We start from the raw sequence: 17,569 nt of genomic DNA, 5'->3' as shown, positions 1-17,569 counted from the left end.
TCCTCTACCCAGTACCCAAAAGAACACAAGAACACTATCTTAATCACCACTCTATTGTTAGTCTTACGAATATTCCTTGTGTTGTCACTGTCAAGTTTGGACGTGACTTTAGTAGAGCGATATTTGGGCTTCACTTTAGTAGAACGATAACTATGTCCTCCAACAGACGCTTTCTACCTCGATTCAATTATCTTTTTAAACACCCCGCGATTCAAGAAAACCTAACAGCAATGGTGTTCTTCACGGTACGATTGCCAGAAACCCATTCGATCTTGCCGTGAGAGTGTGGGATCATTCCAGGTCCAGAAGGACTGATAGTAAGAGTCACGTTGAAACTTTTCTCTTGGAGTCGCCTGGAAAATTTCAGGTCATAAGTCGAGAGCTTGACAGTGACCCCCTTCGGCTTGGTAATCTTAGCCCTGTATTCCCCCACGTCTTTGACTCCAACGTTCTTGGCCGTCCTCTTCACCGTCACGCTTCCGCCGCTACGCGGCAGGGTCACCTGGATCGACGGATAGTTAAGCGACGATGCTTCGATATGATTGACGGCGGAGCAGTTGATCGTCCGTTTGTATAGTATTTTGAGCTCAGTGTTGTTGTACCCGAGACTACAGAGGTAACCAACGTAGTCACTCGGGTTGATGTCGTAGACGAGTCCCGGATCTAATGCAGCTTTCGGATTAATTTGCCCCGAGCCCGTAGCAAAGATGCTGGCTGCGACACTATACCGCTGGTCCACGATGGGTCTATCATCCATGTCTCGATCTTGAGCGGATGTGATGATTGCGGACTGGATCATCGCCGGCGTCCAGCCCGGGTATTTCTTCATTATCAGCGCCACGACACCAGAGGCGTGTGGTGCCGCCATCGACGTGCCGCTCTTATAGTTGAACGTCGAGGTGGCCAGTCCGGTCGAATTAGGCCCGACCTCGCGGTGCCATGCAGAGAGGATGTTCAGTCCCGGCGCGAGGACGTCCGGCTTTAGGATACCCCCGTTCATCGGCGCGGGGCCCCTAGAAGAGAATGATGCAACTGCCGGAGAAGGTCGGTGCCCGAACGTCGTGCCGTTAAATATAATTGTGGCTGTGGCATTATTGCTTGTAGAGTTCTTCAAAGAATAGTAGTATCTCTCCACTTCTCTTCCGTCCATGAGACTCAATCGAGCCGCCGTAATGATATGTGCGTCCGAATTCGTCGTAGAACCTCTTCTCCATCCGTTGGCTATTACCATCGCCGCTCCTCCGGCAGCGAACACCACCTCGCCCTTCTCAATGTCCGTTGTGCCACCGTTGTAGCATAGAACAATCTTCCCTCTAACATCTGTGAAAGATAACGAACCATTATAGCAGTACGTTGCGTTCCTACCGCCGATGTCTCCGGGGAAGACGAGCGGAAGCATCATCGAGGAGTTGAAGGAGTTCGGCTGGAAGGCTGATTCTCCGGCCAACTCCCTGCCATTTCCGAGCTTTACGATGGCACCTATTCGCCTATCGGTGGAGCTCGCCCCAACCGTCAGGACCCACGGCGCATCGTGGGACAGAGTGTTCTCGTTAGGTCCCTTGTTTCCGGCGGTGCTGACGGCCACGATGTTATGAGACAACGCCGTTAGAGAACCATGGTGGACGGGATCCTTATAGTACTTGCGCGTCGCATTAAGGCCGATGGACATGGAGAGCACGTCGACGCCATCGGCGATGGCTTCGTCTATGGCCTTTAAGGTATCGCTATCACGACATCCCTTGAAGCAAACTTTATAAATAGCTAGATGAGCTCTAGGCGCCATACCAGAGGCGGTGCCATTTCCTGTTCCAAGAACGTTCGCGTGGCGGACAAAATTCCCAGCGGCGATTGCGGCTACATGCGTTCCATGCCCGCCGGTGTCAATCGCAGTGGGCACCGTCCTGCTGTTGAACGCCTTTGCACCGATGATCTTGTTATTGCAGGCTACGCCACTCGTATTACTGCAGCTGCCCTTCCACGTGACCGGCGGAGGCGGCATTCCGTAATCGTTAAACGAAGGATGCGTCGGTAAAATCCCGGTATCGAGCACGCCGATGACGATGCCTTCGCCCTGATAGGTACCGTCCCACCAAGCGCCGTTAGAATCTTGTAACCCTAACAGGTCAGGAGTGTACGTCGTTTCAAGTTGGCTGAATTCGTCAGGTCGCACGTCTAGGACCCCGTCCTTGGATTGCATTTCTATCGCCTCCTCAGCCGTGAGATCTGCCGCGAAGCCGCTGATCACTTCGTGGTACGAGTAGATCAGCCGCGTCTCGCCGGAGTCTAAGGTGGTATTGGGCAAGAAGGATTCGTGCCATCTCCTCAAATCCCCGGCTGCTAGGAACTCCGGGCTCTCGGGCTGCTCTACGTGCACGATGTAGGTAGTATGCATTTGATCAGCAATAGTATTGCCTATGGGCTCATCAGTTATGGGAAGAAGCTGGCTTTGGCTAAATGGGAGAATGGGACAGTAGAAGAACAGAAGTAGAATCATCCAGAAAAAAATTTGCTTATTTACATAATCCATTTGCATTACACAAAAAGGTGGGTGTTTCGAGGCTTTGGTAAATGGTTATTTACTTGTTCCAAGAGAACAAATATATAGAATTATAGATACTCCAGAATGAGAAGAGATAGTAATCAAGATGATGTTAGTAGTGTGGGTCTACTTAATAATAATTAACCGGACATACTATTATATATCTTGTGGAAAATGTTGTGTCCACACGGAAACTTTAGGAGCACTAATAGTTGAGGAAGCAAATGGCAATTGGGCAATCCATTAATGCAGCATCCAAAGCGAGTTTCCTCTTGAAACATTCCTTTGGTAAGAATAATTGGAAGTAAAATGGCAGAAGTTGTATACGGTTTATTAATTCACAAGAATAACGAAAATAAATTAATATGTCGATTATATCTCTTAATAGTCCATAGCGTTCTTTTATTACAGTTTATCGCAATGATCGTTTTCAGAAACTTTATATAGTAGTCTCTGCTTAATATAATAATTAGCCGGACACGTTATTTTATTATGGAAAATGTTGTTCCAATTAATTGAGGAAGCGTACCGTGAGTTGGCAATTATTCATAGCATCAGAGGTGAGTTTCCTGTTCCAATATTCCTTTCGCAGGAAGAATAGCAAGTAAAATGGCAGCATCGAGCCGAGTTGTTATATTTACCCTCGTGTTTAGATCTAAATTTTATTCACCTTCTTATAGTTTAATCTGTCACTTTATTTTCTTATTATCATATTTAATTTAATTTTTTTTAATTATATTTGATCAATTTATAGATTGAATTTGAAGATTCATTGAAAAACAAAATCTTAGATAATTTAGTAAAAATTTTAATATATCAAAAAATAAAGATAACAAAGATATTATATATATATATATATATATATATATATATTATCTTTTCATATGTTATATTGTTATATTTTAATGGGCAATTGAAAAGATTTATATTAAAAAAATTAAGAGATTAAAATAAAGTAATAGAAAAAAAAATATGACGAAGAAGAATAAAAATAATTAGAAGAATTAGTATAGCATATGAAGTAGAAGATGAAAAAAATAAAAATGAGTAAGAGATAATTTCTGTTTCTCTTATAGTATACTTTCAATATTTAATAAGACACTAAATGATAGAAATAACAAAGTTAGAAAAAAATTAAGAAAGAAACTTAGTGCAAAAAAACAGAAAATGACGCTCACTCTAGAAACTAAATAAATTTTCGGTATAAATATCCCTTTTTATTTTAATTAATTTTAATAAATATAATTAATCCCCGGTATACAAGAGTATAGTTATCAAGTGATCGAATCGAGTTCAAATTTATTACCAATAAATTAGTAAGGTGGCCCACACCAAGAATAAGATAATTAATGATCCCACCTGTGTCCTGTCAGGTGGACGTACAAATGTAATAATAGTAAAATACGTCGATGCGGATGTTAAATATAATTAAAAGAAAAAAATCCATTGCAGGAGACCTAGTCCGAGATTCACTTCTGCCGAGCCCGTAGCAAAGATGATCCTAGGTATGTTATTGGTGTGCTCGGCGACCATGGGGCTAGCCTTCTTCGTCTACAACCTGAGCAGATGTGGTAGATTGCGGATTGGATCATGGCCAGCGTCCAGCTCCGGTGCTTCTTCTTTGTGATCAGCGCAGTGATGATGGCGATCGACCTGCGACGCCGTCCAAGGATAAGAGAGATGGTCTATAGTCTTTAATGGTGGAATTCTTCGATCACAAGCAGTACCATTCTTCTTTCCCTCCGGCAATGGCAAAACATCGCGGCGTCTTGGATATATACATGGTTTTATTCAGTAACTAATTGTGGTTCGGTGATAGGGATGAAACTTCGTCGGAATGTCGGATAATATTCAATCTGATAGCTTATCCGAATTTTGACGGGTTGGAAATTATCATTATATTGGATGGCCGTGTTTTATATATTAAGGGTTCTTTTTTCAAAAAAGAAAAAAAAAACTTTTACTGTTACTAAAAAAACTATCTTGCAGCACCGATTGCAATTAATTATAATTCTGGATCTCCCAAAGAGATGGACCGATAAGAATGGGGCGTTACGAGATATATGCGCTTCGACTGTTACGACGGCACTCGCGGTTAGCTTGCGCTTTGTCGACACGATCGATCTCCGCCGTCTCAGTTAATTGGTTCCTCCTCTCACTTTATGGTGGTGAACAGTTCTCCTTCTTCCAATCAATATGCATTACGAATGTATTATGAATATTGCACATGTGGGATAGGGCCGGGTCCATTAGTTTATCTTATCAACAATTTGATTGTAGAGGACTGTCAAGATCGGAGATCGATAATGTTCAACTCCAATCAATTAGGGGATCATAATTTATAAGCATATACGGCAAAATCGGGCATGATATTTGTTTAACTAATTTGATAATTTAACCCGTTATAATTAGACCACTATAACAAAGATATATATATATATATATATATATATATATATATATATATAGCGTTGAGTCTTCATCTGAGTGACTTTAACTGTTTGAATTAAATTGAGTTCCAAGTTTTATGTCAAATCAATTATTTTTCTACCTTTTTTTCCTTGTTCAATCTTTGTTTCTATCCCTTTCATGAGAAAGATACAAACTTGTACAACAAACTTCCTTGGATGCTTATATGATTGATCACTTGTTATTGGCTTGTTTTTTTTTCTGTTTACTGCGTCTTCTCTCTGATTAATTATTAATCCATACGAAGCTTCCTCCTCTGTCTCTATTCTTTTATGATGATAGAGGAGGAGCTTTCGTCCTTTATATTACCCCTCATGGAGGAAACGCTAACTAGAACCAACATCCACACTTAGATGGAGAAACAAAAGCCAATTCCCTTCTGGGTTTTACTCCCATTCTTCTACGCTAGTCTTCTTCTCGTCCCACTGAGCCAAAGCCAGCTTCTTCCTATAACCAATGAGCCCATAGGCGATACTAACCACATCCACACGTATATAGTTTATGTGGAGCAACCGGAGAACTCGGAGTTGCTAACCGGCTCAGATTTAAGGGAGTGGCACGAGTCATTCTTGCCGAACACAACCTTAGACTCCGGCGAGCCGCGGCTTATCTACTCCTACCGTGACGTGTTAAGCGGCTTCGCCGCAAAATTGACAACCGAGGAGGTGATAGAGGTGCAAGCCAAGGACGGAGTTCTAGACGTCCAACAAGACCAGGTTCACCCACTTCTAACGACGTACACTCATGAGCTATTAGGACTCAGCAACTGGAACAACGGCGCATGGTGGGGCACCAATCAAGGCGAAGGCGTCGTCATCGGCGTGCTCGATACCGGGATTTTACCGACGCACCCGTCGTTCAACGACGACGGGATGCCACCTCCCCCGGTCACATGGAGGGGCAGCTGCACTAGTACTAGCGGCGTCGCTTGTAATAACAAGATCATCGGCGCCGCGGCATTCAACGGCACGACGGTGTCCTCCGCGCTAGACACCGATGGACACGGAACCCATGTAGCCGGAACGGCTGCGGGGAACTTTGTCGACCACGCGAACGTTCTCGGCACCGCAAATGGTACGGCGGCCGGTATGGCACCAAGGGCACATCTTGCTATTTATAAAGTATGTTTTGAGGAAGGCTGCGCAACCAGCAACACCTTAGCAGCCATAGACCGAGCCATCGCTGACCGCGTCGACGTGCTCTCCATGTCCATCGGCGGCAACGCGACGTACAAATACTATTATGACGGTATCGCGCAAGGTTCTCTGGCAGCATTGTCACACGGCATCACAGCGGTCGCCGCTGCCGGCAATGATGGTCCGGAGGAAAACACCTTAGCTCACGATGCGCCGTGGGTCCTGACGGTCGGCGCGAGCTCTACCGATAGGCGGATAACCTCCATTCTCAAACTCGGCGATGGAACGGAGTTGGCGGGAGAATCTGCCTTCCAGCCAAGCTCCTTCAACTCATCGATGATGATGCCAATTGCCTTCCCGGGGGAATTCTGGGACGTCAATGCAACATTCTGCTTGAATGGTTCATTGGATTATATAGATGTTAGAGGAAAGATTGTTATGTGCTACGCCGGATTGATCAAGGATGTCGAGAAGGGCAAGGTGGTGTACGCCGCTGGAGGAGCGGCGATGATTCTAGCCAACATAATGCCTCAAGGCTACACTACATTCTCCGATGCGCACGTTCTTCCGGTGGTTCGCTTAAGCTTTATGGATGGGAGAAAGGCTCGGACTTACTATCTGTCGCAAAACAACTCCACCGGAGGAAATGCCACCGCGGCAATAATCTTCAACGGCACGACGTTCGGGAACCGGCCGTCTCCGGCAGTCGCATCGTTCTCTTCTAGGGGCCCCGCGCCGATGAACGGGGGCATCCTTAAGCCGGACGTTCTCGCACCCGGAGTGAACATCCTTGCGGCGTGGCCTTACGACGTGGGGCCTAATCCGTCTGGGTTGGCCACGTCAACATTCAACTTCGATAGCGGCACGTCAATGGCGACGCCTCACGTTGCCGGGATAGCGGCGCTGGTGAGGAAGAAGCACCCGATCTGGACGCCGGCCATGATCCGATCCGCCATCATTACATCCACTCAAGACGTAGACATGGACGGCAACCCCATCGTCGACGAGGGAAATAATAAAACCGGAAGCATCTTCGCCACTGGGTCGGGTCAAGTGAATCCGAGAGCTGCATTAGACCCAGGACTCGTCTATAACACCGATCCGAATGATTACGTCGGCTACCTTTGCGGACTCGGGTACAGTGACTACGAGCTCCGATTGTTATACAAACGCCGGATAAGTTGCTTCGGCGTCCCACGTATCGGAGCTTCCTCACTGAATTATCCATCGATCCAAGTCACGCTGCCGCGAAAGGGTGGAAGGGTAACGGTGAAAAGGACTGTCACGAACGTCGGCGATCGGACGTCGGCCTACCAGGTTCGAATCACCGAGCCGGAAGGGGTGAGGGTGGATCTCTCAACTTACAAGCTGCAGTTTTCTAGGATCCTCCAGGAGAAAAGTTTCAACGTGACCCTAAGTGTGAGTCCCATAGGTCCGGGGAAGCGCAAGTACTCGGATGGGAAGATCGAGTGGGTTTCTAACAATCGAGTAGTGAAGAGTCCCATTGCTGTTAAGTTCTATTGACCTCGCGTGCAAGCGTAGCTCTCGCCTTGCATACTTATTATCTATACTTATACACACACACATATACATATATATATTGTCTACCAAGATGATTTGGTATTTAACAGCAAGGGTAAGAGAGATATAAATAAATTAATGTGTGGGCTTTCATTATCGTTTATGACAGTTGGAGCAGATCATGTAAGTTGTCACTGGAGAAGTGCTATTTTTAACTGTCGTTCTTCGGCCGGTAGGCTTATTTTTAATGTGTTGGGGCCCTTCATAAATTTCACACTAACTTAACGTAGCCCCACCCTTACTAAAAGTATAAGAATTCGTCTAATCTACCTTTTCGTGATTGGTTTTAGAAAAAGTAAAACAAAACGTGAAGCTTACCCACCGAAATAGTGACGATCTAATATAATCTAATTTAACCCCTCACTCTCATTCTATACTATTTTCCTATTTTGTTTTAAGAAAACGATAGCAAACCAATTAACTTCAATTCGTACATGTAAGTCCTCTCTGTCTCTCTCATGTTCCTCTATCGTTCTATTTATTACTTACCTTTTTGCGTATCTATTTTAAGTGCAACAATAAATTAATCGATATATCATGACAATATATTTTTCTCATTTTATATTAATAGTTTATAAAAACTATTTTGTAGTGAGTAAATTTTTATTATTTTGATATAATTTCAAAAGTTATAACGTTTTGAATTTAATTTTTGGATATAACTTCAAAAGATGAAGCCATCAGTATCATTTAATGATCCCAAAATGTAAGAAAGCAGAATTATAAATCACATAACTAATAATTAAATGTTTTTATAGTTTGCTTATTCTTTTTGTGGTATTATGAATATTGCACATGTACGTGTGAGGGTGGGTCCAGTATCTTATCAACAATTCGATTGTTGAGGACTACCTTTATCCAGATGGGAGATCGATAAAGTACCACTCCAAATCAATTTGGGGATCAGAATATGCATATGCGGCAAAATCGAGCATGATTTGTTCAATTTGCCAAACTTTGAACTCAATATAATTAGAAATAATTAGTTCACAGATCACAAATATGTAAATTATTACGTGTGAAATATGTAAGTGAATGATCCTAGATAAGAAAACGAGAAAACATGAAATAATTTTCAGCAATTTGCACGAAATATATACTAATAAGGTTTGGATTTTCATCAGTTTGCTTAATTTTTATTTTCCCTCACAGAAGAAACAGATTTATTCTTATTCGGACTAAAGTGTTCTTAGTTTACTTTTAGGTGTAGAAACACAGACATGATTTACATTTGCTACTAGTTTGTACTTTTCCAAAAGAGAAATAGTACATTTTCTTAGAAAAAAAAATACTAAAGTTTTTTTTCCTCCTATCTCTATTATATCTAGATAAATATGTTATAGTCATTATCATAACATATATATATATATACAAGCTCTTATACTTACTAATATGATATTTTTCATTTGATATCAATTGATACTCAAATATTTATGTAAAACTTAAATCAGAACTTATTATATATAGTAAGTATAAATTACTATATATATATAGTAAATGCAGATAGAATTTGTAGCAAATATATTGACTTATATGAATACCAGTATATATTATGTTTACTAATGTTTTTTAGCACCTCAAAAACGTATCTAAAAAGTAACGGTCTAATTTAATTTTATGTATTAATATTGTGCAATTTTACTTTTTTATGTGCAACATTTTGATGCTTTCTCACCTATCTTTTTTTAATTAAGAATTTTTATAAAGTAGAGAAAGTTATATTTACTTTTCTTGTTGGCGAGGCGATCGATATCAATGGTCTTAATTGCTTTCTATCTTCTTTTTTCTTTAGTCCTTGTTCATTTTAGCAATAATTTTTTCTTATCTTAAAATACAATTTTTTATATCACACACTAATATAATTACTAATTTATTATTGATATCTATTCTATTAATATTTTATATCAAATCGAAGAGTATTCATAATAATTTTATAACAAATAAAATAATTTTTTCTATTTTTTACTCACTTTATATCACATCAAGTATAATTATTACACTCTTATTCTAAAATACAAATAAATATAAAAATAATTATTTATAGAAAAAAAAATTAGTTTAAGAATAATAAAAATGAATTTCTATTTTAGAATTAATTTTTTTTAAAGTAACTATGCCTAAGAACTTTTTATGACGATAAATAGTTCCAACTTTTGCAATATAACAACACCATATCCTAATCTCCTATGAATGTTCTCTTCGATCGATCCCTAATGTCTTGGTTCCATGCATGTATAATGAATATTGCACATGTGGCATATATAGTGGGTCCAATAACTAGCTAATCAACAATTTAATTTTTAAGGACTACCTTTATATGTCAAATCGATTTTTTTTCAACATGCTTTCTTCCGGTATCAAATTTTATTGTGCAATATATTTTTGATTCTATCTATTTAATGAGAAAGATACAAACTTGTACAGCAAATTAGCTTCATTGGATGCGGTGTATGATTGACCACTTGTATTGCTCATCTGTAAAGTAACTGTGTTTTCTCTTATTATTAATCCATACGCAGCTTCCTCCTGCTGTGTCTATTCTCATGATTGAGGAAGAGCTAGCGTACTTATATTTCCTCCCTTGGAGCAAACACTTACTACCAACGACATCCACACTTAGATGGAGAAACAAAAGCCAATTCCCTTCTGGGTTCTACTCCCATTCTTCTACGCTAGTCTCCTTCTCGTCCCACTGAGCCAAAGTCAGCTTCTTCCTATAACCAATGAGCCCATAGGCGATACTAACCACATCCACACGTATATTGTTTACGTGGAGCAACCGGAGAACTCGGAGTTGCTAACCGGCTCAGATCTAAGGGAGTGGCACGAGTCATTCTTGCCCAACACAACCCTAGACTCCGGCGAGCCGCGGCTTGTCTACTCCTACCGCGACGTGTTAAGCGGGTTCGCTGCACAATTGACGACCGAGGAGGTGATAGAGCTGCAAGCCAAGGAAGGAGTTCTAGACGTCCAACAAGACCAGGTGCACCCACTTCTAACGACGTACACTCATGAGCTATTAGGACTCAGCAACTGGAACGACGGCGCATGGTGGGACACCGATCAAGGGGAAGGCGTCGTCATCGGCGTGCTTGATACCGGGATTTTACCGACGCACCCGTCGTTCAACGACGACGGGATGCCACCTCCCCCTGTCACATGGAGGGGCAGCTGCACTAATACTAGCGGCGTCGCTTGTAACAACAAGATCATCGGCGCTGTGGCGTTCAACGGCACGACGGTGTCCTCCGTGCTTGACACTAATGGGCACGGAACCCATGTAGCCGGCACGGCCGCGGGGAACTTTGTAGACCACGCGAACGTTCTCGGCACCGCCAATGGCAGGGCGGCCGGTATGGCACCCAGAGCACATCTTGCTATTTACAAAGTGTGTTTTGAGAACGGCTGCCCAAACAGCAACACCTTAGCGGCCATAGACCAAGCCATCGCCGACGGCGTCGACGTGCTCTCCATGTCCATCGGCGGTAAAAGGAAGAACAAGTTCTACAAGGACGGCGTGGCTCAAGGTTCATTAGCCGCACTGTCACACGGCATCACTCCGGTCGCCGCTGCTGGCAACTACGGACCGAATGAGAATACCTTGTCTCACGACGCCCCGTGGGTCCTGCTGATCGGAGCGAGCTCCACGGATAGGCGAATTACCGCCATTGTCAAACTCGGCGACGGAACGGAGTTGGTCGGAGAGTCCGCCTTCCAGCCAAACTCCTTCGACTCATCGAGGATGTTGCCGCTCGTCTTCCCGGGGGAGTTCTGGGACGAAAACGCAACATTCTGCATGAATGGATCATTGGATTACATAGATGTCATGGGTAAAATCGTCATCTGCTACGCTGGCAATATCGCGGACGTCGAGAAGGGCGAAGTGGTGTTTGCGGCCGGAGGAGCGGCGATGATTCTAGCCAACATACCGGACCAAGGCGACACCACATTCTCCGACGCGCATGTCCTTCCGGTGGCTCGCTTAAGCTTTATGGATGGGAGAAAAGCTCGGACTTACTATCTGTCGCAGAGCAACTCCACCGGCGGAAATGCCACCGCGTCAATAATGTTCAACGGCACGACGTTCGGGAACCGACCGTCACCGGCAGTTGCATCGTTCTCTTCTAGGGGGCCCGCGGCGATGAACGGAGGCATCCTAAAGCCGGACGTGCTCGCACCGGGTGTGAACATCCTCGCGGCGTGGCCCTACGACGTCGGGCCTAATCCGTCTGAATTGGCCACGTCGACGTTCAATTTCGAGAGTGGCACGTCGATGGCAACACCGCACGTGTCCGGCATCGCGGCGCTGCTAAAAAGGAAGTATCCAAGCTGGACGCCAGCCATGATCCAATCCGCCATCATCACTTCCGCTCAAGATGTTGACATGGACAGCAACCCCATCGTCGACGGGGGCAATAATAAAACGGCAAGCATCTTCGCCACCGGTTCGGGTCAAGTGAATCCGAGAGCCGCATTAGACCCAGGACTCGTCTATAACACCGATCCGAATGACTACGTCGGTTACCTTTGCGGAATCGGGTACAGTGACTACGAGCTCCGATTGTTATACAAACGCCGGATAAGTTGCTTCGGCGTCTCACGTATCGGAGCTTCCTCACTGAATTATCCATCGATCCAAGTCACGCTGCCGCGAAAGGGTGGAAAGGTAACGGTGAAACGGACTGTGACCAACGTCGGCGATCGGACGTCGGCTTACCAGGTTCGGATCACCGAGCCGGAAGGGGTGAGAGTGGATCTCTCAACTTACAAGCTGCAGTTTTCTAGGATCCTACAGGAGAAAAGTTTCAACGTGACCCTAAGTGTGAGTCCCACAGGCCCGGGGAAGCGCAAGTACTCGGATGGGAAGATCGAGTGGGTTTCTAACAATCGAGTTGTGAAGAGTCCCATCGCTGTTAAGTTTTCTTGAACTCACGTACGTGCATGCGCAGGACCTTGCATACTTATTATATATATTTATAAATATATTGTTTGCAAAATTGAGTTATTTGTTGTTGCTGGTATTTAAGATCGAGTATAAGAGGTATAAATAAATTACTTTGTTGATTTCCGTTGTGGTTTATGACATTTAGAGCCTATCATGTCACTAGAGAATGCCCTGTGCAAATCTAACAAAAATACCCTTTTAAGTAATACTGTATCATGCAAACACTTTATAAAAAATCTATAAATAAATTGATATGCATGACATTATTTTATTTAATAATTTTTATCCTCATCCTATGATTATCACTACCAATAGATACGTCAAAATTGTCAGTAGACTTTTAGGATATATCATTATTCTATTTTTTGTGTGGTCTAGTTCTTTGTTCAGGTATATTTGTACTTTTGGGCCACAACTGGTCGCGAACAACAATAAAGGGGCAAAAGATCAGGTCCATAATACTCCTCGGCATGGAATGAAAAGAAGAAAAGATCAGCCATCTTATGATTACTCGATCCACTTGTTCTATCTTCTCTGTTTCAGTTATTTCCTCCCCTCCCTTTTCGTAATTTTTTTTTATGATGGTGAGTAGTTGTAATGCAGGGAGCACATAAAGGATTAAACGACGACAAGCGAGAGCAAGAATATTTTCCTTAATTTTGTTGATCTTCCAATGAAAATACCTCACCATATTCTTAATGATTTAAAAGAAATACCAAGAACAATAGAAAAATAAATTCTAGTAATTTTATTTAATCTTCAATAATCTCCTATTACAATCATTCACTAATATAAAATCACCTAAAAAGTCAAAATTATTATTTTGCCAAAAATAACAAAAACTAGACAAATATAGAAAAAAAAAGATAAAGCTAACCATAGATATAGAATCATCCAAATTAGAGATCTCTAGGAAGAATTGTTAGGAAAATAAACATTTCCTAAGTAGAAAAATTATAATTTTGGTAAGGATTAATATTTTCATAGGAAATATGTTCTAGATGGTCAGTGTAAATAGTAATGTTAAAAAAAATAGCAAGCAAGACTTCACTCGTGATCAAAACCATGTTCTATAGAATATGGATCATGATACTCTGTTAAGGTCACGAGGAAAATTTATATATTGGACAAAGTAACATAAATAACATCTCACTGATCGATCACATCTTCCTTCCAACTTTTGTAGTCGTACATTGCATGTGTGCGTGAGTTCATATAAACGTAACAGCAATGGTGCTCTTGACGACACGGTTGTAAGAAACCCATTCAATCTTGCCATCCGAGAATTTCCGCAGTCCCGGACCTATAGGGCTAATACGTAGGATCACGTCGAAACTTTTCTCCTCTAGTAGCCGTGAAAATTGCAGGTTGTACGTTGATAAATCCACCCTCACCCCCTCCGGCTCGGTGATTCGAGCGCGGTAAAACGACCTCGGATCGCCGACGTTCGTCGCCGTCCGCTTTATTCTCACTGTACCCCCACTGCGTGGCAGTGACACCTGGATCGATGGATAGTTCAGCATCCAAGCATGTATAGTATTAGTTGTGAGACAATTTATCGGCCGGCCGTATAGGAGTTCGAGTTCGTCATCGGTGTATCCAAGACCACATACGTAGCCAATATAGTCATTGGGTTTGATGTCATAGACTAGTCCTGGATCCAATGCTGCTGTTGGATTCACCTGACCCGAGCCAGTTGCAAAGATGCTTGCGTTTTTATTCGTCTGCTGGTCGGCGATGGGCCCACCGTCGAGGTTTAGATCATCAGCAGATGTTATAATTGCGGATTGGATGATGGCCGGCGGCCAGCTCGGGTGCCTGTTCATGATCAATGCCACAATACCAGATACGTGCGGCGCCGCCATCGACGTGCCACTGAGGAAGTTGAACGTCGACGTGGCCAATGCCGACGGATTAGGCCCGACGTCGTAAGGCCACGCCGCGAGGATGTTGACGCCCGGTGCTAGCACGTCCGGCTTTATGATGCCGCCGTTCTTCGTCGCGGGTCCCCTAGAAGAGAATGCCCCGACCGCCGGAGACGGTCGGTTCCCGAACGTCGTGCCGCCGAATATAATTGTGGCAGTGGCGGTCGAGGTTGTGGAATTCATCAATGAGTAGTAGTACGTCTGCACCTCATATCCATCTCTAAAGCCTAAGTTAGCAACTGGAAGGACATGTGCATCGGGAGAAGTTGTATACCCTTGTTGTGGCAAGTTCACAAGTATCATCGCCGCTCCTCCGGCGCTGTACACCACTTTGCCCTTCTCGATGTTGTGGGTCAAACCGGTGCTGCATATAACAATCTTCCCTCTAACATCGATGTAATCCAACGAACCATCCACGCAGAACGTCGCGTTGTAATCCCCAAATTCCCCCGGGAATGCGAGCGGCAACATCGTCGACGAGTCAAAGGCGCTCGGCTGGAAGGCGGATTCCCCGGGTAACTCCGTGCCGTCGCCCAGCTTGACGATGGCACTGATTCGCCTGTCGGTGGCGCTCGCCCCGACCGCCATGACCCAGGGCGCGTCGTGGGAGAGTGTCTCGAAGTTGGGCCCTTGGTTGCCGGCGGAGGTGACGGTCATGATGCCATAGGATAACGCCGATAGAGAGCCTTGGGCGACGGGATCCCAGTAGAACTTGTAAGTCGTGTTGGAGCCTATGGATATCGAGAGCACGTCGACGCCGTCGGCTATCCCCTGGTCTATGGCAGCTAAAATGTCGGCGTCCGAGCAGCCATCCTCATGACATACTTTATAGATAGCAAGATGAGCTCTAGGCGCCATGCCGGCAGCAGTGCTTGTGGCGGTTCCGAGAACGTTGGCGCCGTTCACGAAATTACCCGCGGCCGTGCCGGCTACGTGTGTCCCGTGACCATCGGTGTCGATCGCGGTGGACACCGTCGTGCCGTTGAATGCAGCGGCGCCGATGATCTTGTTATTGCATGTAACGCCACTAGTTCTTCTGCACCTGCCCTTCCATCTCACCGGCGACGGCGGCATTCCGTCGTCTTTAAACGACGGATGCGTCGGAGTTATCCCGGTGTCGATCACGCCAATTATGATCCCTTGGCCGAGGCCAGTATTCCACCACGTGCCACCGTTCCGCTGGCTTAATCCTAAATATTCCGGAGTGTACGTCGTTTGAAGTTGGTGCACTTGCTCCGGTTGGACGTCTAGAACTCCAGCTTTCGCTTGCATGGCTATCAGCTCCTCGGACGTCAGCCTTGCGGCGAACCCGCTGATCACGTCGCGGTAGGAGTAGATAAGCCGCGGGTCGCCGGAGTCTAAGGTTGTGTTCGGCAAGAACGATTCGTGCCATCTCCTTAGATCCGAGGCAGTTAGAGATTTCGGCTTCTTTACGCGAACAATGTAGTTGTGTATTTGACCAATGTCACCTCCTTGGGAATGATCATTAGTATTTATAGGAAGAAGCTGGCTATGACTAAGTGGAAGAATGAGATAGAAGAAGACTAATAGTACAAACCACAAGGGAATTGGTTCATGTTTCTCCATTGATGGAGAGAATAGAGTTATTGATGATTCATCGGATCAGAGAGGAAAATATATAGAGCTAGCTAGGCTTCCCTTAGATCTCCTCACGAAAGTTCACATGGTCCAATAATTAAAGGCAAATAAGTACAATTATTTGATCGATAACAAGAGGGATCGATCGAGCATATGATAATTGCTCTATCGTAGAAGATCCAAAGTGATTTTTTTATTTTTTTTTCTCGTAGAAGGAATCGAAAGGGAAAGAGAAACAATGTGAGTGGCGAGTGATGTAATTTATTAACAGGGCTAGTATTAAACAAATCACGATCTCAGTTTGCAATATGGGCTTATTATGATCCCCTAAATTATTGGAGATGAGACCTTTGTTATCGATATTATAAATAAATATAATCTCCCAATCAAATTGTAGGATTTGTCCAATGTTGTCATCTAGAGGCCTGTGAGCCTGTGACGACCCAATTTCACTGTGGCAAAGTTCTTTTCTCTAGTGCGAATTGGGCCGTTACAGGCCCATTGCTAGGCTGGTCCTCTGTAAGACTTGTATAATATATGGCTAAAAAGAAAACGTTGACGAGTAGTCTAATATATAGTTCTCTGTCGGTGATATTATAAGGAAGAATAGCTTATTCCTATCTTTCTTATTGGCAAGTGAAGAAAAGTAAGTTGGTCCATCAATAAATATTACAGTGTCTAAGTCTAATGTATTACAGATCTCTGTTGATATATTGAATACTCGATCGTAAATTAATATAAAAAGACAAAGTACTGCATGTAAGACTGCAAATAGATCACGCTGGATATTTCCATGCATTAATTTCGCTAAGTTGAGACGTGGTCATGATCACAACCATATCCTATAGAAGATGGAATCTCTCTCCCTTCCTTAGAGCAGGATACTAATGATACTTTATAAAAGTCATTAGGAAAGAACTCTTTGACTAAGTAATGTAACATTTTCATTGGTTTTTTTTTCTTCCTACTTGTTTAGTCGATCGCAGTTAAAGTATATTAAACGTTACATTTCCTGTCTTTTGCCCGACATAGTGGCAACTTGTGTATCTAGAAATATATTTTGACATGATACCCCTTGCCTTGATGCTTAGCTTTCGCTTTCGGCAAACCTTTCTTTTTAATCGTGCAATGACTTTTATTTTCTAGCGTTGGCCTACCGTTGTTTCCCATTCTTGTCCCCTAATCTTCTTTTCATTATTACGTTTACAATAATGTCCTCGCTGTTCTTCTTCTTCAGAAGAAGTACTCTTAATCCCTGGTAGAAGGTGATATTTTTAATCTGCATTAATGTATATATTCTATATAAAAACTACTTTAGAATAATATATATATATATATACTTCAAACCTCTCTGCTGCTCATCCTCTCTGCACAG

General features: G+C 43.5%; 4 protein-coding genes across 4 annotated transcripts; 2 read left to right on the top strand and 2 right to left on the bottom strand.

The window, feature by feature from the left end:
• Nucleotides 1–211: 211 nt before the first annotated feature.
• Nucleotides 212–2,494, bottom strand: LOC140792099 (subtilisin-like protease 4). Its single transcript, XM_073142930.1, has one exon. The coding sequence runs from the start codon at nucleotides 2,492–2,494 to the stop codon at nucleotides 212–214; it is 2,283 nt and encodes a 760-aa protein (XP_072999031.1).
• Nucleotides 2,495–5,361: 2,867 nt separating this feature from the next.
• LOC140792098 (subtilisin-like protease 4) lies at nucleotides 5,362–7,668 on the top strand. Its single transcript, XM_073142929.1, has one exon. It carries the CDS (start codon nucleotides 5,362–5,364, stop codon nucleotides 7,666–7,668), a length of 2,307 nt encoding a protein of 768 aa, XP_072999030.1.
• Nucleotides 7,669–10,345: 2,677 nt separating this feature from the next.
• LOC140792095 (subtilisin-like protease 4) lies at nucleotides 10,346–12,652 on the top strand. The gene has a single exon (XM_073142925.1). The coding sequence runs from the start codon at nucleotides 10,346–10,348 to the stop codon at nucleotides 12,650–12,652; it is 2,307 nt and encodes a 768-aa protein (XP_072999026.1).
• A 1,229-nt stretch (nucleotides 12,653–13,881) lies between these two features.
• On the bottom strand, nucleotides 13,882–16,182 carry LOC140792094 (subtilisin-like protease). The gene has a single exon (XM_073142924.1). It carries the CDS (start codon nucleotides 16,180–16,182, stop codon nucleotides 13,882–13,884), a length of 2,301 nt encoding a protein of 766 aa, XP_072999025.1.
• Nucleotides 16,183–17,569: the final 1,387 nt, after the last annotated feature.

This window comes from Typha latifolia, chromosome 7 (assembly GCF_019914945.1).
Source record: "Typha latifolia isolate L0001 chromosome 7, TyphaL0001v2, whole genome shotgun sequence".
Lineage (NCBI taxonomy): Eukaryota > Viridiplantae > Streptophyta > Magnoliopsida > Poales > Typhaceae > Typha > Typha latifolia.
This window is presented reverse-complemented; position numbering and strand designations above follow the sequence as displayed.

Bases quoted from the DNA above. Each gene is read 5' to 3' on its own strand.
- LOC140792095 (XM_073142925.1), top strand. From the start codon at position 10,346: ATGGAGAAACAAAAGCCAATTCCCTTCTGGGTTCTACTCCCATTCTTC.
- LOC140792094 (XM_073142924.1), bottom strand. From the start codon at position 16,182: ATGGAGAAACATGAACCAATTCCCTTGTGGTTTGTACTATTAGTCTTC.
- LOC140792099 (XM_073142930.1), bottom strand. From the start codon at position 2,494: ATGATTCTACTTCTGTTCTTCTACTGTCCCATTCTCCCATTTAGCCAA.
- LOC140792098 (XM_073142929.1), top strand. From the start codon at position 5,362: ATGGAGAAACAAAAGCCAATTCCCTTCTGGGTTTTACTCCCATTCTTC.